The 17,339-nt window shown below is 31.6% G+C and overlaps 1 protein-coding gene across 1 annotated transcript; it reads left to right on the forward strand.

Moving 5' to 3' along the window:
- The first annotated feature begins 6,037 nt into the window (after positions 1–6,037).
- Positions 6,038–13,189, forward strand: LOC114194775 (Cyclophilin-like peptidyl-prolyl cis-trans isomerase family protein). Its single transcript, XM_028085184.2, has 10 exons — positions 6,038–6,378; positions 7,674–7,852; positions 8,329–8,427; positions 8,531–8,637; positions 8,740–8,881; positions 9,130–9,340; positions 10,277–10,319; positions 11,207–11,402; positions 12,079–12,216; positions 12,511–13,189. The coding sequence occupies exons 1-10, from the start codon at positions 6,159–6,161 to the stop codon at positions 12,649–12,651; spliced, it is 1,476 nt and encodes a 491-aa protein (XP_027940985.1). The 5' UTR covers positions 6,038–6,158; the 3' UTR covers positions 12,652–13,189.
- The last annotated feature ends 4,150 nt before the right edge of the window (positions 13,190–17,339 follow it).

The raw sequence follows: 17,339 nt of genomic DNA on the forward strand, positions 1-17,339 counted from the left end.
TTTCCTGTTGCAACCTTTCCATCACCCTCACCCCCAACGCACCATGCTTTCAACCTCATCCTTACATTTTTTAGGCCTTTGACCTAACACCCCACACCACAACCTTCTTTTTTCATTTTCGTTCATTATTGGAATTTTTTTTTCTCTAAATAAATTATTACTTCATGCTTCTCAAAATTGGTATGAATATGTATCTTAATTTTACCATAGTTATTATAACAGTCTTCATTGTTTTCCTCAGGAGAGACTATTGAACACAAAGTTTTGTCAAATAAATATATGAATGTTTATAAATGTTTAGAATTTTACCTTTTATTATAAAATCCTAACTTTATGTTTACCTCTGCCTACAAATAGATAGTTTGCGAAAGTTTGTTAAAAGAAACATTGTTAAACTATATTTTCCTTTTAGTTTTAAGAAAATTATCAAACTATATTTCCTAAAAAATATATATAAAAGATCAAGAACCGTGAAATGTATTTTTAAGTTTTTTGCAATTTTATTTATTTATTATATCTCAAAACTTTAATATTATCTTTTTATAGAATCATGATTATATTATTTAATTCGAATAATTTAAAACTATCTTACGAAAAAATACTTCATTAATCATTAAACCTCCACGTTTTTATTTTGACCCCTTTAATTTCTGATTCGCAATTTTAATCTTTTAACTTTTTGTTTTTTATAATTTAGTTTTCTAACATCCTGCCTGATCTTTTATAGTTATACTAATCGAGCTTGTATTTTCGAATAAATTTTTAAAATTAACTATATATTTTTTAACTCATAAAACTTCAAAATTATATATATATATATATATATATATATGAGCAAGTTAGACGAAGTTTTTAGAATCCAACAACAATAAACACCAGTGAAGTTGCTTAGCATTGTTTAATCCTATGATCAAAATACCTACTCACACAATAGAAATAATATAGATATTCTCACCCATGATTCAAACCAACCCACCCACTCTAATTGTTGTATTAGCCAGTGGTCTTGCCATAGGCATTTCAGATTTCCACTTTTTCAAATCCCCTGCACCAATCTGTTTTCCACCACATTGTCTATTTATCCTATTTCCAGCTCTTGTCTAATCATAATATTTTCAAGCATTTAATAGGGCTTATAATCTAGTCCGAGAAGAAAAATGACACATCAGATAGTTTATGACACCTAGGACTATATATACATGAACCATTAGCGATATTTTTTATTACATAAAAGTAATTTATTATCTTCTATAAGATGTTAGTCATCCTCTAACATATATTTATAGAAAACAAAGAAATATATGAGAAAGAGATTGTGTAGTATTGGTTATGTATAAAATGTTATAAGAGGTATGTTATATATACACACAAAGCTAACATTTGAAGGCACAAGTAAATAGGTCTAAAACATGAATCTATACTAACATCTTTCCTCAAACTCATAATATTACGGTTAAATGCATTGAAAGTCTATCAAATAAAAAAAGAGAGCGTAAAACGAAGTGCAACTTGGTAAATATATTTGCAATTTGAAGAGCCGAAGAAACAAATGGTATAGATATAATGTCAAGTTGAAGATGATGACTAGTAAAATAGAAATCTGTTTTAATATGTTTGGTTCGCTCATGAAAAATAGAGTTGCGAGTAATATGAATAGCATTTTTATCGTCACAATGTAGAGGTGTAGTATATTTGAAATAAACATTCATATCTGCAAGTAACCAACACAGTCAAATAATCTTATAGGCAGTCAAAGCCATGGTGTGATGCTCAGCTTTTGTGGAGGATCGAGATTTAAGATCTTGTTTATTACTCTTTCGTGATACAAGTGAATCACCAAGAAAAATACACCACCAGTAGTGGATTTTTGATAATTAGAATCACCATTCCAATCCAGATCACAATAGGCATGCAAGTCTAAAGACGACGTAGAAGAGAGCAAAAGAGACTAAAATTGAGTGCCCTAAAGATACCAAAGAATACGAAGAAAAACACCCTAATGAACTGTTGTGAGAGCTTAAACAAACTGACTAACATCATGAACAACATATGCAATGTCTGGACGAGTCACAATAAGATAAACCAAACTCCCAACAATAGTTCGATATAAAGTAGAATTAGTTAAGGGAACATCATCCGATGGGAAATATCGTACACTTGTCTTAAGAGGAGTATCAACAATCTTGTTGTCAATAAGTCGAGCACGCTCCAATAGGTCAGCAATATACTTAGACTAAGACAAAAGATAACCTTTGGACGAAGAAACAAACTTAATACCCAAAAATTAACATAATACACTCAAATCTTTCACAGCAAAACGATGGGATATTGCAATTTTTAAAATGCAATTCCATCAAAATCATCACCAATATTAATCATATCATCAACATATAAGGATAGCAAAATACGTCCTACATTGGTTTTCCTGACAAATAATGCAAAATGATGATGACTAGCAACAAAACCAAGAGATAATTAATATAGAAAACTTCTTAAACCAAGCACGAGATGCTTATTTAAGACCATATATAGGGTTTTTTGAAGTTTGCAAACTTCACCAGATTTGTAAGAGACACCTGGTGGTGGAATCATGTAGACTTTCTCATGTAGATCCCCATTCAAAAAGGTATTCTTCATATTCATTTGAGAAATCTTTGAAAAATAAAAGGGACAACAATCAAGGTACAAACAATAATCATTTTTGCCACAGGAGCAAATGTTTCCTCATAATCCATGTCATACTCTTGGGTATATCCTTTAGCAACAAGTCTAACTTTATAAATTTCAACTGAGCCATCTGATTTTTGTCTTGATTTTGTATATCCAACGAGATCTAATAGGACATTTTGTTGGTGGCAATGGACTTCGCATCAAAACCTGCATTAAACGCAGCAAGATGAACTCCATCGAGCAACTTGCGAAATCAACCACTAGCAGCCACGCGTGAACCATGGAATCATCGGGCAACAACACTTGAGAAACCCAAATTTTGGAGAAAGAAAGGTATGCCACGTGAAAGCCTCTAATTAGACAGATAATGGGTCAAAATTGGTCAAAGTAATCAACTCTGGGTAAATTCTGGTTAAAGGTTGTCAAATGGTCAAACAAGAAAGCTAGAATTAAAAATTGAACAAAAATTAAGTTGTTGAATAATTAATTATCTTTGGTATATCTCAAATTATCAATAGAGAAAATCTTCCAAATATTTTAGAAACTGATGAAATCTGTTAATTATTTGAGAGATAGTATGTCAAAAGATAAAAGATTTAAGCAACATAAAATATAAGATTCAAGTCTAATCAAGGCCTGTATAAAAAGACCAAGGGAAAGTAGAAAAGGAGAAACTCGACACTTTGGCGTTTAGGATCCCTTAGGGAGGCCTAATTCCGTTCTTTCTGTTTACTTTCTTCTCCAACTTCTTACTTTTGCATTACATGGAGGCTAGGCTTCAAAGGTTAGTTCCACTGTAATTTCTTAATTGAATTCTAAGGTAATTTGTTTGTTCTTTTTATTCTTGTTGTGATTATTTTCATTTATGTCTTTTGGTTCTTAATATAGTAAAAGTAATAATTTTTGCATTGTAGCAAGTTGGCTAAGGGTTTTTAAATTTTAATTGAGAATTTACTTTGGTTAATTTTAGAAACTTTCATATGATTGAATAAATTTTGACTAATATTTGAGAAGTTACTTTGATTAAAGGTGAAAACACTAATTATAATTAATCAAGAAGTTACTTTAGTTAATTGGGTTTTTACTATATACAAGGGGTAAGAGAATAAACATGATTAGGCACAGTAATATTTAATTGAGAAGTTACTTTGATTAGATTTACTATGATTAATCTATAAAGTTCTTGCTTTTGATTGATAAGTTATTTTGGTTAAAAGTGAGGACGCCAACAAATTAATTGAGAAGCTACATTGATTAATTTGAAATCAATAACAATAATCTTTAGAAAACCAATGGTGAATCCTATTTTGAAAAAATAGTGAAATTAACTTGTTTTCTTTACTATTGTTTTTATCTTTTTTCAATTCTATTTCTTTCTTTCATTTATCTTATTTCTCTTATAATTTGACTAACTCTTTTGTATAGTTTTTATAAGAACTAATTTGTTAAAAAATAATTATGTGTTAGTTAAGAGACGACTTTGAGTTACTCTACCCTTTCTACTTTCTTAACAATGCTAAAGTTGTTATAGATAAATAATATTAATTTGATCGCTTCACGACAAAATTGTCAATGACACAAATAAAAAGGTGAAAAAGAAGACAAACAGAACGAAGATATAATCCACCTTGCATACATCCTATCTCAATCACCTTTTGAGATGTACAGTCCTGTACAAAACATTCAGATGGAGTGAAATACACATTATATCCAGAATCACAGTTCTTCCCAATAAAAAGCAAGATTCATAGTAAGACTAGGTATGTAGTAAACATCAGACAACAATAAAGATGGTGTGGCAATGGTACTAATACCAGATAATGGAACTGAATCACTGTTAGCAGTTGCAATTAACATGGATGAGTTAGGTGATAATGAAACAAAAAAGACAAATGATGTAACATATGATTAGTGGCATCTGAGTCAATGATCCATTCGTTAGAAGATATATTTAGTGATGATGTACCTTGAGATTGCAAGGCTATGTTGGCCCGCGGTTGGGAAGCAATTCTAATTTTGTTTGCTAATAATTCATTGACAACATCATCAATAAAGGCTGAGGGTTACGATGCAAAATTGAATCACATAACTTTCAAAATCACTACGCAAGGTCATAAAAAATTGAACCAAACGTTGTGATTCCCTACGAGTAATATACGATGCAAAAGCACTCAATTCTACAGGCTCAGTCAAAGCAAGTTGATCTCATAAGGTTGTCATGAAAATTCCTAAATGCTCATGTCATTTTGCTTTAGTGCACGAATATCTGTCTCAAGTTGATACTATTTGGCATTATTAAACAGTGTATACAATCGAGATAAATGATCTTATACCTCCTTTGAAGTATTATATTTTGCCAATTGAGCTTCAATCGAGTGTGTGACAGAATTATTATCCAAGTGATAATTTGAGAGTTATCAACTTCCCATACTTCTAAAGCAATAGCATAATCATCAACTTTGGTGTCAATCAGTTTTGCCTTAACACCTGAAATATAAAACCACACGGACTTTTCACGAAGAAATTTTTTCATAACAAAACTCTGGTAGGAATAATTTTTACCATCCAACTGCACACTAATAGACGGAAGAGAATCATCTTTACAAGTCGTCATAACAAATCATCGAATACAAAAAAGAGAAATACAAACCACATAGCGGAAACAATGAACAAAATAAAATACAAACTCAATATTAGAGGATTGCAAATACCATAAAATGGCATAAATAACATGGTGCAAATTCTCCAAAAACGCCTCAAAGCAAAAGATAAAATTGTGATCAGATGAAACCTAAAAAATTGCAAAAGAGGCTTTGGACTTGGAGTTTAGGAAAGGGGAACTCTGCAAGAATCCTTCTCAATTATAAAATTTGCGAAGAAGACTAAGGACTTAAAATTTAGGATTTAGGAAAGAGAAACTAATGCAAGAATCTCATATGAATCATGGATCATTCAAAATTCTTGATATCATGTAGTCATGAATAATTTGAGACTCTTGATACGATGTAGAAAACAAGATAATATATAAAAATATATTTTACCATTATAAATTATAAATACACATAATTTTTATCATTTATTTTTTAATTACATAAAATATTTACATTTAAATTTATAAAAATATTACAATTATTATGATTTCGTATTTTATAAATCCGTTAAAGTTGAGATCACTATTTTTTAACTATAAATTGTTTTTTGAAATTTAAAAAAAATTCATTATTTTACAAAATTTAAAGACTTTTTTTATGTAATTGAAAATAAAAATTTATTCTATATTTATTTCGACGGAAAGAAATTAAATACGAAAAAACTAATTTGCCGAAAAACTATATTATTTGTTTAATAAATAATAAGAAAAAAGAATCGGGAGTGCTAAGAACACAGAATCAATTTGATTCTGAAATCCTTAGCAAAACCAAAACCCTCACACAGAGTTACCGTGGGTGGTGGTGCTGGTGGTGGTTACGCGATCGAAACAGTCGAAGATGTCGTCGGTTTACGTTCTAGAACCTCCAACAAAGGGGAAAGTGGTAGTGAGCACCACGCGCGGACCATTGGACATCGAGCTATGGCCGAAGGAGGCTCCAAAAGCCGTGAGGAACTTCGTGCAGCTCTGCCTCGAAAACTATTACGACAACACTATCTTCCACCGCGTCATCAAGGACTTCCTCGTCCAAGCTGGCGACCCTTCCGGCTCCGGCACCGGTGAGTCCACGCGCTCTAATTAGCGCCCTTCCGCTTTCGTTTCTCCGTAATTGGTCGTAAAACTATGAGTGAGCGTTTGCGTAATTGATTTTATATGAATTTGTTCTGGGAAATTGGCTTAGTTTTAGTTAAAATGGAAGTTGTAGCGAATTGATCTGTGCTTGGATTAGCTTTTTCCTGAATGCGAGTTTGATGTAAAATGTAAAACATAATGTATACGTTTTCAATCTAGAGCAGTATTGCTTTAATGTGTGTTAGAGTATTCAGAATTGTTTTGAAATACTAGTTATATTGATTTATGTTTGGATATGTAAAATATATAATGTAATTTTTTTCAATCGAAAGCAAATTGCTATCTTTTTAACACTTTAAAGTGTGTTTACAGATTGTGTTAGATAATTCAGGATCACATTGAAATACTGGTTAACTTGATTTGGATGCGTTTTTGTTCTGAAAGCAAGTTTGATGTAAAATTTAGTGCAATTTTTTCAGTCTAAAGCAGAAGCTGCTTTTTTTTTTTATCACTTTAATGTTTTTAGCTTTGTGGTTGGATTATTTGGAATCACGTTGAATTGAAATTATTAGTTAGCGGAGTTTAGTGAAATGTATGCACGTTGAAGACTTGTTTGGATGAGTTTCTCCATAAGTTCTTTCCACAAAAGAAAAATAAGAGGAAAAATTGACATTAGCTTTTTCATAAGCTAAAATTAACTTATGCATAACTTGTAAAAGTTCTCTATATAGCTTCTTTAAATTTTTATCTGTAACTTGTGCACAAGTTAATTTTATCTTCTAGAGAAACTAATTTGAGTTTTTTCCTTATTTTTCTCTCTTAGAATGAACTTATGGAGAAACTCATCCAAACAAACCCTTAATTCTTGATTCATAATTGATTTTAACTTCAAGCAACTTTAGGTTGCTTTGGGATGCTTCTTTTTTATCTTGAAGACAAGTTTGATGTAAGAGTTATTCTGACAAGCTTTTCAATCTAAAGTAGAAACTACCTTTTATCACTTACAATAGAGCTGAGGTTTGGAGGCAAAATCAATTTTGGTTAACAGTAAACAAATATTGTCTTTTTTTACTGAAATAACGTCTAATAGGAGGCAAAATCAATTCAGATTTTCCACCATGAATAGGGTTTGGTTTTGCATTGATTTAAGGAAACTGCAATATTCCACCATTGTTGCTAGCTGATTTATGTGACTTGTGGATACTGTTTTGTTTGTGATTCTTCTGACTGTTTAGTGGGTCTTTTAATAAAGAAACTAATTGTTTTGTTGCTGTTGTTGTAGGAGGTGAAAGCATTTATGGTGGTGTTTTTGCTGATGAGTTTCATTCTCGTTTAAAATTCAAGCACAGAGGAATAGTTGCGATGGCAAGTGCTGGATCTCCAAATTCCAATGGAAGTCAGTTTTTCATCACCCTCGATCGTTGTGACTGGCTTGACCGCAAGCATACCATTTTTGGAAAAGTAAGAGGAGTTCTGTCCAAGGAAACAATTTCTGTTTTTATTTTCTGTGTGCACTTTTAATTATGTAGTGTCACTCTTTTTTTCTTTATTTCATGTTTTCCAAGATTTGTATAAGAAATGGTGAGATTATAAAATAAAATTGAAAACAATGAAAGGTTGTGTTCCTCGTTTTGCTACACTTTTGAAAATGGAAACAAAGTGAAAACAAAATGAAATATGTAAAATTGCAAACAGAAAATGAAAAAAAAAAAAAATCAATTCCAGCATACCCCTGGTTGGGATGGGTAGGCCCACCACTTCATTTTCACTTAGCCTGGGCCAAGTCAGTGATGGGACGTTAGCGGATACCGTGCCTTCCATATCACCACATTCAAGTGAAAAATCCCTAAAGAATACAATTGCAGTTATGCTGAAGTAAAACTTTCTGTTTGTGATATTTAAGGATGATTGGCTGTTCTCACTGTTATTTGACTCAGGTGACAGGAGATACAATGTATAATCTTTTGAGACTGGGTGAAGTTGAAACTGATAAGAATGACAGGCCTTTAGATCCGCCAAAGATTTTATCAGTTGAGGTTCGTTGTGCTTTTGATTTGTATTGCTAAAACATTGAAGTTTGTGTCCAGTGCAGACAGATAATTAATCCTCACTAATGTCATCTTAATATGCATATTTTAGGTGTTATGGAATCCATTTGAAGATATTGTTCCAAGAACACTTCAGAAATCTCGGACTGAAGCTAGAGTTGATACTGAAAGTAAAGAGCCAAAGAAGAAAGGTGTAAAGTAAGTTCAACTTCCTGTTGAAGAAAAATGTCTTAGAACTCAATGCAGAATGCTTACTTTCTAAGCAGCAGGTTGCTTATTGATTTGTAAATTCAATTACAGAAAATTGAACTTGCTTTCATTTGGGGAAGAAGCTGAAGAAGAGGAAAAGGAATTGGTGTTGGTGAAGCAAAAGATCAAGAGCAGTCACGATGTCTTGAATGATCCTCGTCTTCTAAAGGAAGAAACACCTGATAGTGAATTGGTAATAAGACCTTTCTTATAGTATTTCTTTTGTTCCTATAGTACAACTCTTACCTGATAATGGCAATTTTTAGTACTTTATCTGTTAATTATTTGCGGGTTACTGCTTTGGCTTACAGCTCCAAGAGACTCCATCTGACATAGTCATTTGATAATTTCAACCTGAAAGTTCATATCTCAATGGAAACTAACAATACAAATGTTACATCAAATTGTCACAAACATAAATTGCTTGTATTTATTTTGCAGAGTTCGTCAAGAAGAGATCTGCAGTTGTCTGTTAGGGAGACACTTAATGCAAAGAAAGAAGAGCCTCAGAAAGATTCAGCACCTGGTAACGTTGCCCGTCTTGATTCAAGTGATGATGATGAAGCGGATTTTGATTCAAGAATGCGCATGCAGATACTAAAAAAGAGGAAGGAGTTGGGTGATCTCCCTCCTAAGCCTAAGTCGCAAAAAGGTACTTCAAATTGTCTTCAATATATTTTATTGCAGTTTCTTAGTTGTAACATCTCAACCTCTGATCAAGGAAGCCTTTCATGTTCTACTCATGCAAGGTTCAATTGTCTTATAGCTGTGACATTATACTATTACAGTTACTGTCAGACTTCCATGTTTATTCCTTCTTCATTTCCAACAGAAGATAAATTATGTAGCAATTAGGCCACTTCCTACTTCCGCATCCCATCTGTAAATTTTGAAAACAAAACATAGGAATGAGATACTTTTGATGTGTGAAATTAAACTCTCACTCTTTTTGTAATGCTTGTTGCATCAACACGAATATAACAAACATGTAATAGCGAAAATTTTGAAAGGCATAGTATGTGGAAGAATCAAGTTGTAGAAGTGACATATGGCACCTGTCAAATGGAATAAAAAACTAAACGTGTACAATAAAAATGCTAGTCCTAACAAGGGAGAAAATGATTAGAAGATGCTAATTGTTGCAGGAACAATTGATTGAGACACTTTGCAACTGCTTATAGCATATTAGATCTTTTAAGTTGAGTGTAAATTATAAATACATTTTCGTGTTCTCAACACTTGAGGGGAATGTTTGCTACTTTTTGCATTACAAGAGCAAATAAAATGACAACATTCTAAGATGCATTTAATTTAATGGTAACGGAGATGTATTTTATTTTATAAATCTATTGCAGAAGTTTGTCTTATTTGTGAATGCAGTAATCATTTATGGTAATAGAGATCTATTTTTTTTATAAATCTGTGGCAGAAGTTTGTCTTATTTGTGAATGCAATAATCGTTATGCTTACTAAGATTTAAACTGTTGATTCCTTGGAACATTTTATAATTTTCCTTCTTTTTATGTACTATTCGTATTCAAAATATTTTTTTTATTGCTAAGACTCACATCATTGTTTTCTTAAGCAGCAGGAAGGTCCATTCCAGAGAATCATGATACTTCAGCACCAAGGTAAAACTATCCATCTGTGAAATTCTATTATGGCAACATTTAGAGCTCAAGTATGTGTTTTAGCTGTTGCCACAAAAGTGTCAATGTGGATATTTTGAATGGCATGATATATAATGCGATAAAAAATTTCAGCTCTTTTAAATTGTAAAATGTGGCTGTGAAACAAGAATGATATATTATTAGGCTCATTATGGGGAGCCTGTGGCCCCTTACATACTCTATGTTCCTTATATATCATACTTGGCAACAAAGCCAGAACTTGTGGCCAAGGTGGACCCAAGTTAGAGTCATAGAGGAAATTATTAGATGGTTGTGCTGGATTCATATCACATTTAGTTCACCTTAGGAACCATGCCTGTGCAATGAAAACATATTGTGCTTGCATGTTTTTTTCTTAGTTTCATACAAAAAGGATAATATTTACTAACTAGTCTGTAGTTCAATTCTCCAAGTCCAAAGTCCCAGGATATGCATATGCATGTCTATATTTCTTCATATAGATATCATTCTGACGTTTGACATTTCTCCTTAAAGAATATGGAGATTCCTAACCCATGGCTGCATTACCTGAGAAATCCACTGTAATCAGGTTACTGTGCCTTGATTACGTTCTGGCATTTGAAAAATTGCTAGTTATACTCCTAGTTGTATCATTTTTTTAAAGTAGCTACATAATCTATCAATTAGCTGCCCCAGAAATATTTTAAAGTGGCTTCTTGTTAGCCTTGTATTGCCTATGAAGTTTGCTTGCTTGGATTTCCAAGTAGACATTTTTTGTATCTATTGGATTTTCTGCATATGTAAGCTTGTTTCGTGGCTTGTGTGATTATTCAAGCATTTTGTAATTGGTCTAAACTTGAGTAAATGGTTGACTGTCTACTTGTTAGGTCCAATGCTGCCAGTGTTGATGAGGATCAACCAAAGGTGGAAAAGTTGTCCATGAAGAAAAAGGGAGTGGGATCTGAAGCAAGAGCTGAACGAATGGCTAATGCAGATGCAGATCTGCAACTATTAAATGAAACTGAGAGAGGAAGACAATTGCAGAAGCAGAAGAAACGCCGACTTCAAGGGCGCGAAGATGAAGTATGTTTTAATTTTTTTTATTTTCTGTTTTCTTATTCCTTTTGTAGTCTTTTTTTTTTCTTGTGTTCTTGAGCATTCTAGACTATCAAAAATGTAATTGAAAGGTGTTGGAAGTCTCACATCGACTAGAGATAAGGCCAATTCATAGTATATAAGTGAGGTGCAAACCAGAGCCAAGTTAGAGCGTATTCTAGCGAACTTTTTTGGACATTATGTTTTACCCGATATCGGGCCGCTAACGGACCATCCACTAATTTCTTATCCACGCACGAGATGAATATACCTTGGCGTGAGGGGGAGTGTTGGAAGTCCCACATCGACTAGAAATAAGGCCAATTCATAGTATATAAGTGAGGTGCAAACGTCACCTTACAAGCCGGTTTTGTGGGGTTGAGTTTGGCTTTAAAGCCCACTTCTAACAAAAGGAAACGATACCCTGACTAATACTTTACCATGACATGTTAAGAGTAGTTGACTCAATTTCTAGATAAACAAGATTGACAGTTAATTGAACATTTGTTATTGTCTGAACCTTCCGGATTATGGGGTTAATTTTTTGTTTCTAAATTTTTAGTCGTTTGAGGGTTCTTTTGTGATAGATAATATCATAATATGCTTGTGTGTTTTCAAGTACTTTTCCCGAGTAACATTGTTCCCTTTGTATCTCTATCTTTAGGTTCTGGCTAAACTTCAAAAGTTTAAGAATTCTTATGCAGCAAAGGAGACACCCCCAAGCGAATCTGAAGATGTTAAAAATGAGGATTTGTCTGACTGGAGAGGTGTCAGTTTAAAATTTGCCCCCGAGTCTGGCAAGGTGAGTTTTCTTTTCGCATTTCTTCTAGATGGGCTGTATAAACTGTGGATTTTAAAATCATTTTATTTTCCCTCCAAATTATGTGTTTCACCTGTCTTTTCATTTTCATCTGTCAGTTGTCAGAAATAATCTGAAAATTTCTTCTACATACATGAAGAAAATTTTTGAAATTAGACAATTCTATTGAAATAAATATCCGCGTGCTCTAAGATATCTGCAATAATTCTATTGAAATAACATCCCTGCTTTCTTACACCCTTACACATTGCCTGTAATTTTCTTGTAACCGTGCAGGACCGCATGTCACGTAATGAGGACCCAAATGACTATGTTGTGCACGACCCACTTCTGGAAAAGGGAAAAGAAAAGTTTAATAGGATGATTGCCAAACAAAAGAGACGAGAACGAGAGTGGGCTGGGAGGTCTCTTACTTGATCATGCATGTGCCAACTTGGCTATGTAAATATACAAGTTGATTGGTTTTAAAGGTTAACATGTCTCTGCTGCTGTGCTGGGAAAGGAAACTTTCGCTAATAGGAACTAAGCAGAAAGTCGATGCATTGCGGAGTGTAGCAGACAGACAAGGACACTGATATTGGTGAGTGAGAACTGGGATGTAGGGTTTCCGTACAAGTGTTCCTTCAATTAAAGCCAACGAGGAACTCATGTGAGGGCCTCCCCTCATCCATTAATTGAGTTTGTATCTTTGTCCAATCTTAACAGATGTTTTGTGTAGCTTTAACACATTTGTTTTATTTTAATATTAGGAATCGGGAAGATGTTGTATTATTGTGGGACTGACAATTTTTCGCAGATGAAGACTTTAGTTGAATGACAGAATTTCATGTTAGTTGAGATGGTTGGACGTGGAGCTTTGGGGGCATGTATTTACAAAGATATCCATTGAATTGAGTTTTTTTCTTTTCTAGGGAACTAAGCTTCAGCTAATATTATGGTCGTGGGTATTCCAATATAGCATGTTTGATAATGCATCATGCACATGGTTTTTCACTTTAGAGTAGAAGTTCCTAGTTCTACCTTTAATATTGAAGACTCATTTGACGTGATTTGTTTTGTTAAGTGGGGCACATTTCTAAATACGTATTAATAGTTAACGTGTAAAGTTGACGTGCCACATTAAAGACGGATAGAGTTACTTTAGTCCTGAAAGTGGTACCCGCTGCGAATTTGATTTCTGAAGTTGAAAATGTTACTCAGGTCTTTGGGATGTTAAACGAGTCCTTAAACTTAGGCTTCTTGAAATATGTGTGAATATTATTAATATTATTATTATTATTATCAGAGTAATACCCTTTTAAAACATTTTAAGTACTGTTATTACCAATTTATACCCATAGAGATTTTTTATTAGTTTTTTAAAATTAAAGAGCTAATGTGATAGCGATTTACAAAATTTTAGGGTTTAGGGACCATGAGTTTACTTGAGAAGATTTGCTTGTGTCTGTTAACGAGTGTTTGTAGAAAATCGGATTTTTTCCTTTGAAGTCACTTCAACCAGTTATGCTGCAATTATTGATGAATCAATTACAACGTAAGATGTGGATGCAAATCTATTGACGTCAAACACTAACGCACGCCTTTCATTTGTACCCAGATGTCGCTCTGCTCATTCACGGAAGCTTCGATTTCGATTACTACCATATGGAGGTCAGTGCCAAATGTTTGATGGTGAAAGGTTGAAATCTTGTTTTACTGTGTGGGCACTTCGTGTTTCTGACAGTACCTTACCATTAAGGTAATGATTACACAGATTGAGTTAAATATAAGTTTTTAAGTTTTTGGAACAACCGAGTTGCAAAGCGATTAAATTTAGAAAAATGATATTTTAATCCATTTTTTTTAACTCATTTTTAATCTATCACTTTTATTATTCTTAAATGATTTATTTCAAATTTTTTATAATAATGTAATGTGATGATCTAGGGTGATAAGAATGATAAATTAAAAATAAATAAAAAAATGGGTTAAAATTTCATTATCCTAAAATTTAATAGCCTATTATAAAAGTCTCAAATAATATATGAACTACTAATTAAACTAACCTTTTTAAAAATCTAAAACTAGCATTTTTGTGAGACCTCTATGTCTCTTGTTGAAGAAGAATTTGGGTAGTTTGCCATTAACTCTTAACTGGTTTACACCTACCATTTTTAATTTCATTTTTCTGGTCGATTTATTGATCTAATTGGGTTGTTTTGATAGCTGTATCCTTTGGGATGCTTTTAAAAATACTTCTGTTGACCTTTTTGTGCTTTTCTTTATTACGAGTGAATGTATTGGTCCCTATGGTACTCCAACTCGACAATGTCCTATTTTTTCAAGGAAAAAGAAAACAACGGTAAGATTATGTCAATGTGGCTAAGTCAAGAAAAAAAAAAAAAAAAAAAACTAGGTCTCTAATTTCATATGGGGAATAACAAACTATATTTACTACAACCATCTTTAACTTTTAAATCAGCAAGAAAATCAATAACAACGTTAATGTACCTTTTAATATATTTGATATTGATTGTTAAGTCATAACTTATATATTATGACATTTCGAATATATTATGGATATGATTATAATTGGACCGTAAAATCAACTCATTTGGGTAGATTCTTAAAGGGAAACATTGACGAGGATACTAAGTAGGGATGTCAACGGAGCGGGTAGGGTACGTGTAGTAGCTCCCTCGTACCTTATCCGCTGGATAAATATTCGTCCCGTACCCGTACCCATATCCGTCGGGTATCCGTTATGCGGGTACTCATCTATTTTTTTCATATTCGCGGATATCCACGGGTACCCGCGGGTATTTATAAAATTATTTAAAAAATAAATATTTAATCATAAATTAAAATAAAATAAAATACATCATTGTCATAAATTTTAAATAAATTTCAAATTAACTCAAGTTCATACAAGTCCAAATAATTATAAAAATAAATATAGAATGACATTCAACACAATGAGAATTTTTTAATTAGTGTTTTGATCGACAAGCCTACTTTCTTCGACTGATTCCTGAAAAATAATCAAATAATAAACTTCAACTGTCACGTGTCAAGTATTCTTGTTTTGATTCCATCATTTGACAACAAGCATACCATAAATGTCACTATCTATATAGGGTTTGATGTATATGTCCAATTTCAAATAAGGGAAAGAGAAAAATGTCAAGGGATATACTTGAAAGAAGATAACGTATCAATACTAATGATGAAGACAGAAGACAAGATGTACAACTTATAAAAAATTAGGACAAAATATTTTTTACTAATATATATATATATATATATATATATATATATATATATATATATGTATGTATATGTATATATATATACATATACATACATATATATATATATGTATATATGTACATATATATATTATATATATACATATATATATATATACATATATATATATATATATATATATATATATATATATATATATATTATACATATATATAAGGATATTTTTGTGAGTTAAAGTTTAGCGGGTACAGGTATCCACGGGTACGGATACTGTAATACCCGTACCCGACCCATTAACATGCGGGTATCAAAACTACCCATACTCACGGGTAGCGGGTATCTATTTTTAATATCCATTTCCTACCCATTGCAAATTTTATTCGCGGATACCCACGGATACAGATATTTTTGACATCCCTAATATTAAGATGAGTCTTTGGTCGATATTCATCCAAGTTAAGGCAACCATAAGGTATAAAAAATGACAAGTTAAAGTAGAATTAAAACCTTAAACATAGTTATATCGTCACCATAAAAATATTCTATGACGTGTCTCTCCCAAAAAGGTGACAAGTGCATGGTGAAAAGGTAGTTAGAGGCCACATATCAATATTTTTTTAGGAAATAACTGTTAAGAATAAATTTAATAAATGTAATTCTATATTTTTATTCAAAAATAAATATATTATTAAATATGTTTTTAATTTCTAAATTATGACATTGGTTTCGTCTATGTTTCGATCTTTTATTCAATTTATTTTTAAAATTTTAAAAATAAATAGATGTAATTTTAATCATCAAATAATATTAAGGATTTACTTATCTGACAAAAAGATGTCGTCACTTATGTATGCACGTGATGACATGTATATATCTTTGTTAGCATTAATAATTAGTTATGTATTGTTATTTGTTTATTTATTTATTTAATTATTGAAATTTTTTTAGTTTTTTCTCTATGTTTGTGTTTTTTGCTTTTTTCTTCTTTGAAAATCTTTCTTTATAATTGGAGCACTATATCTTTTAAAAATATTCTTTTTCTAGTTTTTGAAACTTACATTATTTTTCTCTTTGTATTCTTTTATGTTTGCTTCCATAAATGTATTGTTACATAGGATTGGGGAGAGACTACCAACGGCATTTGTTTCCATGGATTTGAAGAAGAGTTGAATCTCATCCTTGAACGAGTGAAAAGATTAGAAGGGAAAAACTGTCCGACATAAATCATTCTACACAAATATCATTCACTTTTAATTAACTTATTTCACTTTTATTTGAATTTTAATTGTATGGTGAAATGCTTTCAATAATAATTATTATTATTATATTTTATTTTATATTAATTTTAACTATAAGAATAAAATTGTAATCCAACAATTTTATCTATTAAAAAAAATATCTATCATATATATCAAATTATTCACAATCTTTTTTAAATTTTACTTTCAAATTTCTTCATTTTAACTTTTTCATCCCTTAAAACAAACATCACAATTTGTTCTTTATTCCCTCAAATTCATTTATTCACTTCAGTAGAATTGTATTTCCATTTTCTTTATGCAAGCTCATTTTTTTTCTGAAATATCTTTGAATTAAATTGCTGTATTAGAGTTTATTATGTTTTATAAATATTTCTTCAACAGCTTTCAATCCATCCATACTTAAAATTTTACATTATTAGTCTAAACAAAAATAACTCCCAACTGTTTTAACTTTTTAAGATTAATAATTTTAGTATTTGTTTTTCACAAAATTCTGTCTGTTATTAAATATGAAACGTCACACAACTACTTCCATCTCAACCTTTTTCATTAAATATCAATGGTCAAGGTAACCTAAAATAGTCAAATTAAAAA

The sequence above is a fragment of the Vigna unguiculata genome, chromosome 8, assembly GCF_037176805.1.
Source record: "Vigna unguiculata cultivar grain cowpea cultivar isolate G323 ecotype 2 chromosome 8, ASM3717680v1, whole genome shotgun sequence".
In the NCBI taxonomy this organism is placed as follows: domain Eukaryota; kingdom Viridiplantae; phylum Streptophyta; class Magnoliopsida; order Fabales; family Fabaceae; genus Vigna; species Vigna unguiculata.

Coding starts and splice junctions, on each gene's coding strand:
- LOC114194775 (XM_028085184.2), top strand. CDS start 6,159: ATGTCGTCGGTTTACGTTCTAGAACCTCCAACAAAGGGGAAAGTGGTA. Junction 11,403..12,078: donor TTCAAGGGCGCGAAGATGAA/GTATGTTTTAAT, acceptor CTCTATCTTTAG/GTTCTGGCTAAACTTCAAAA. Junction 12,217..12,510: donor TTGCCCCCGAGTCTGGCAAG/GTGAGTTTTCTT, acceptor GTAACCGTGCAG/GACCGCATGTCACGTAATGA.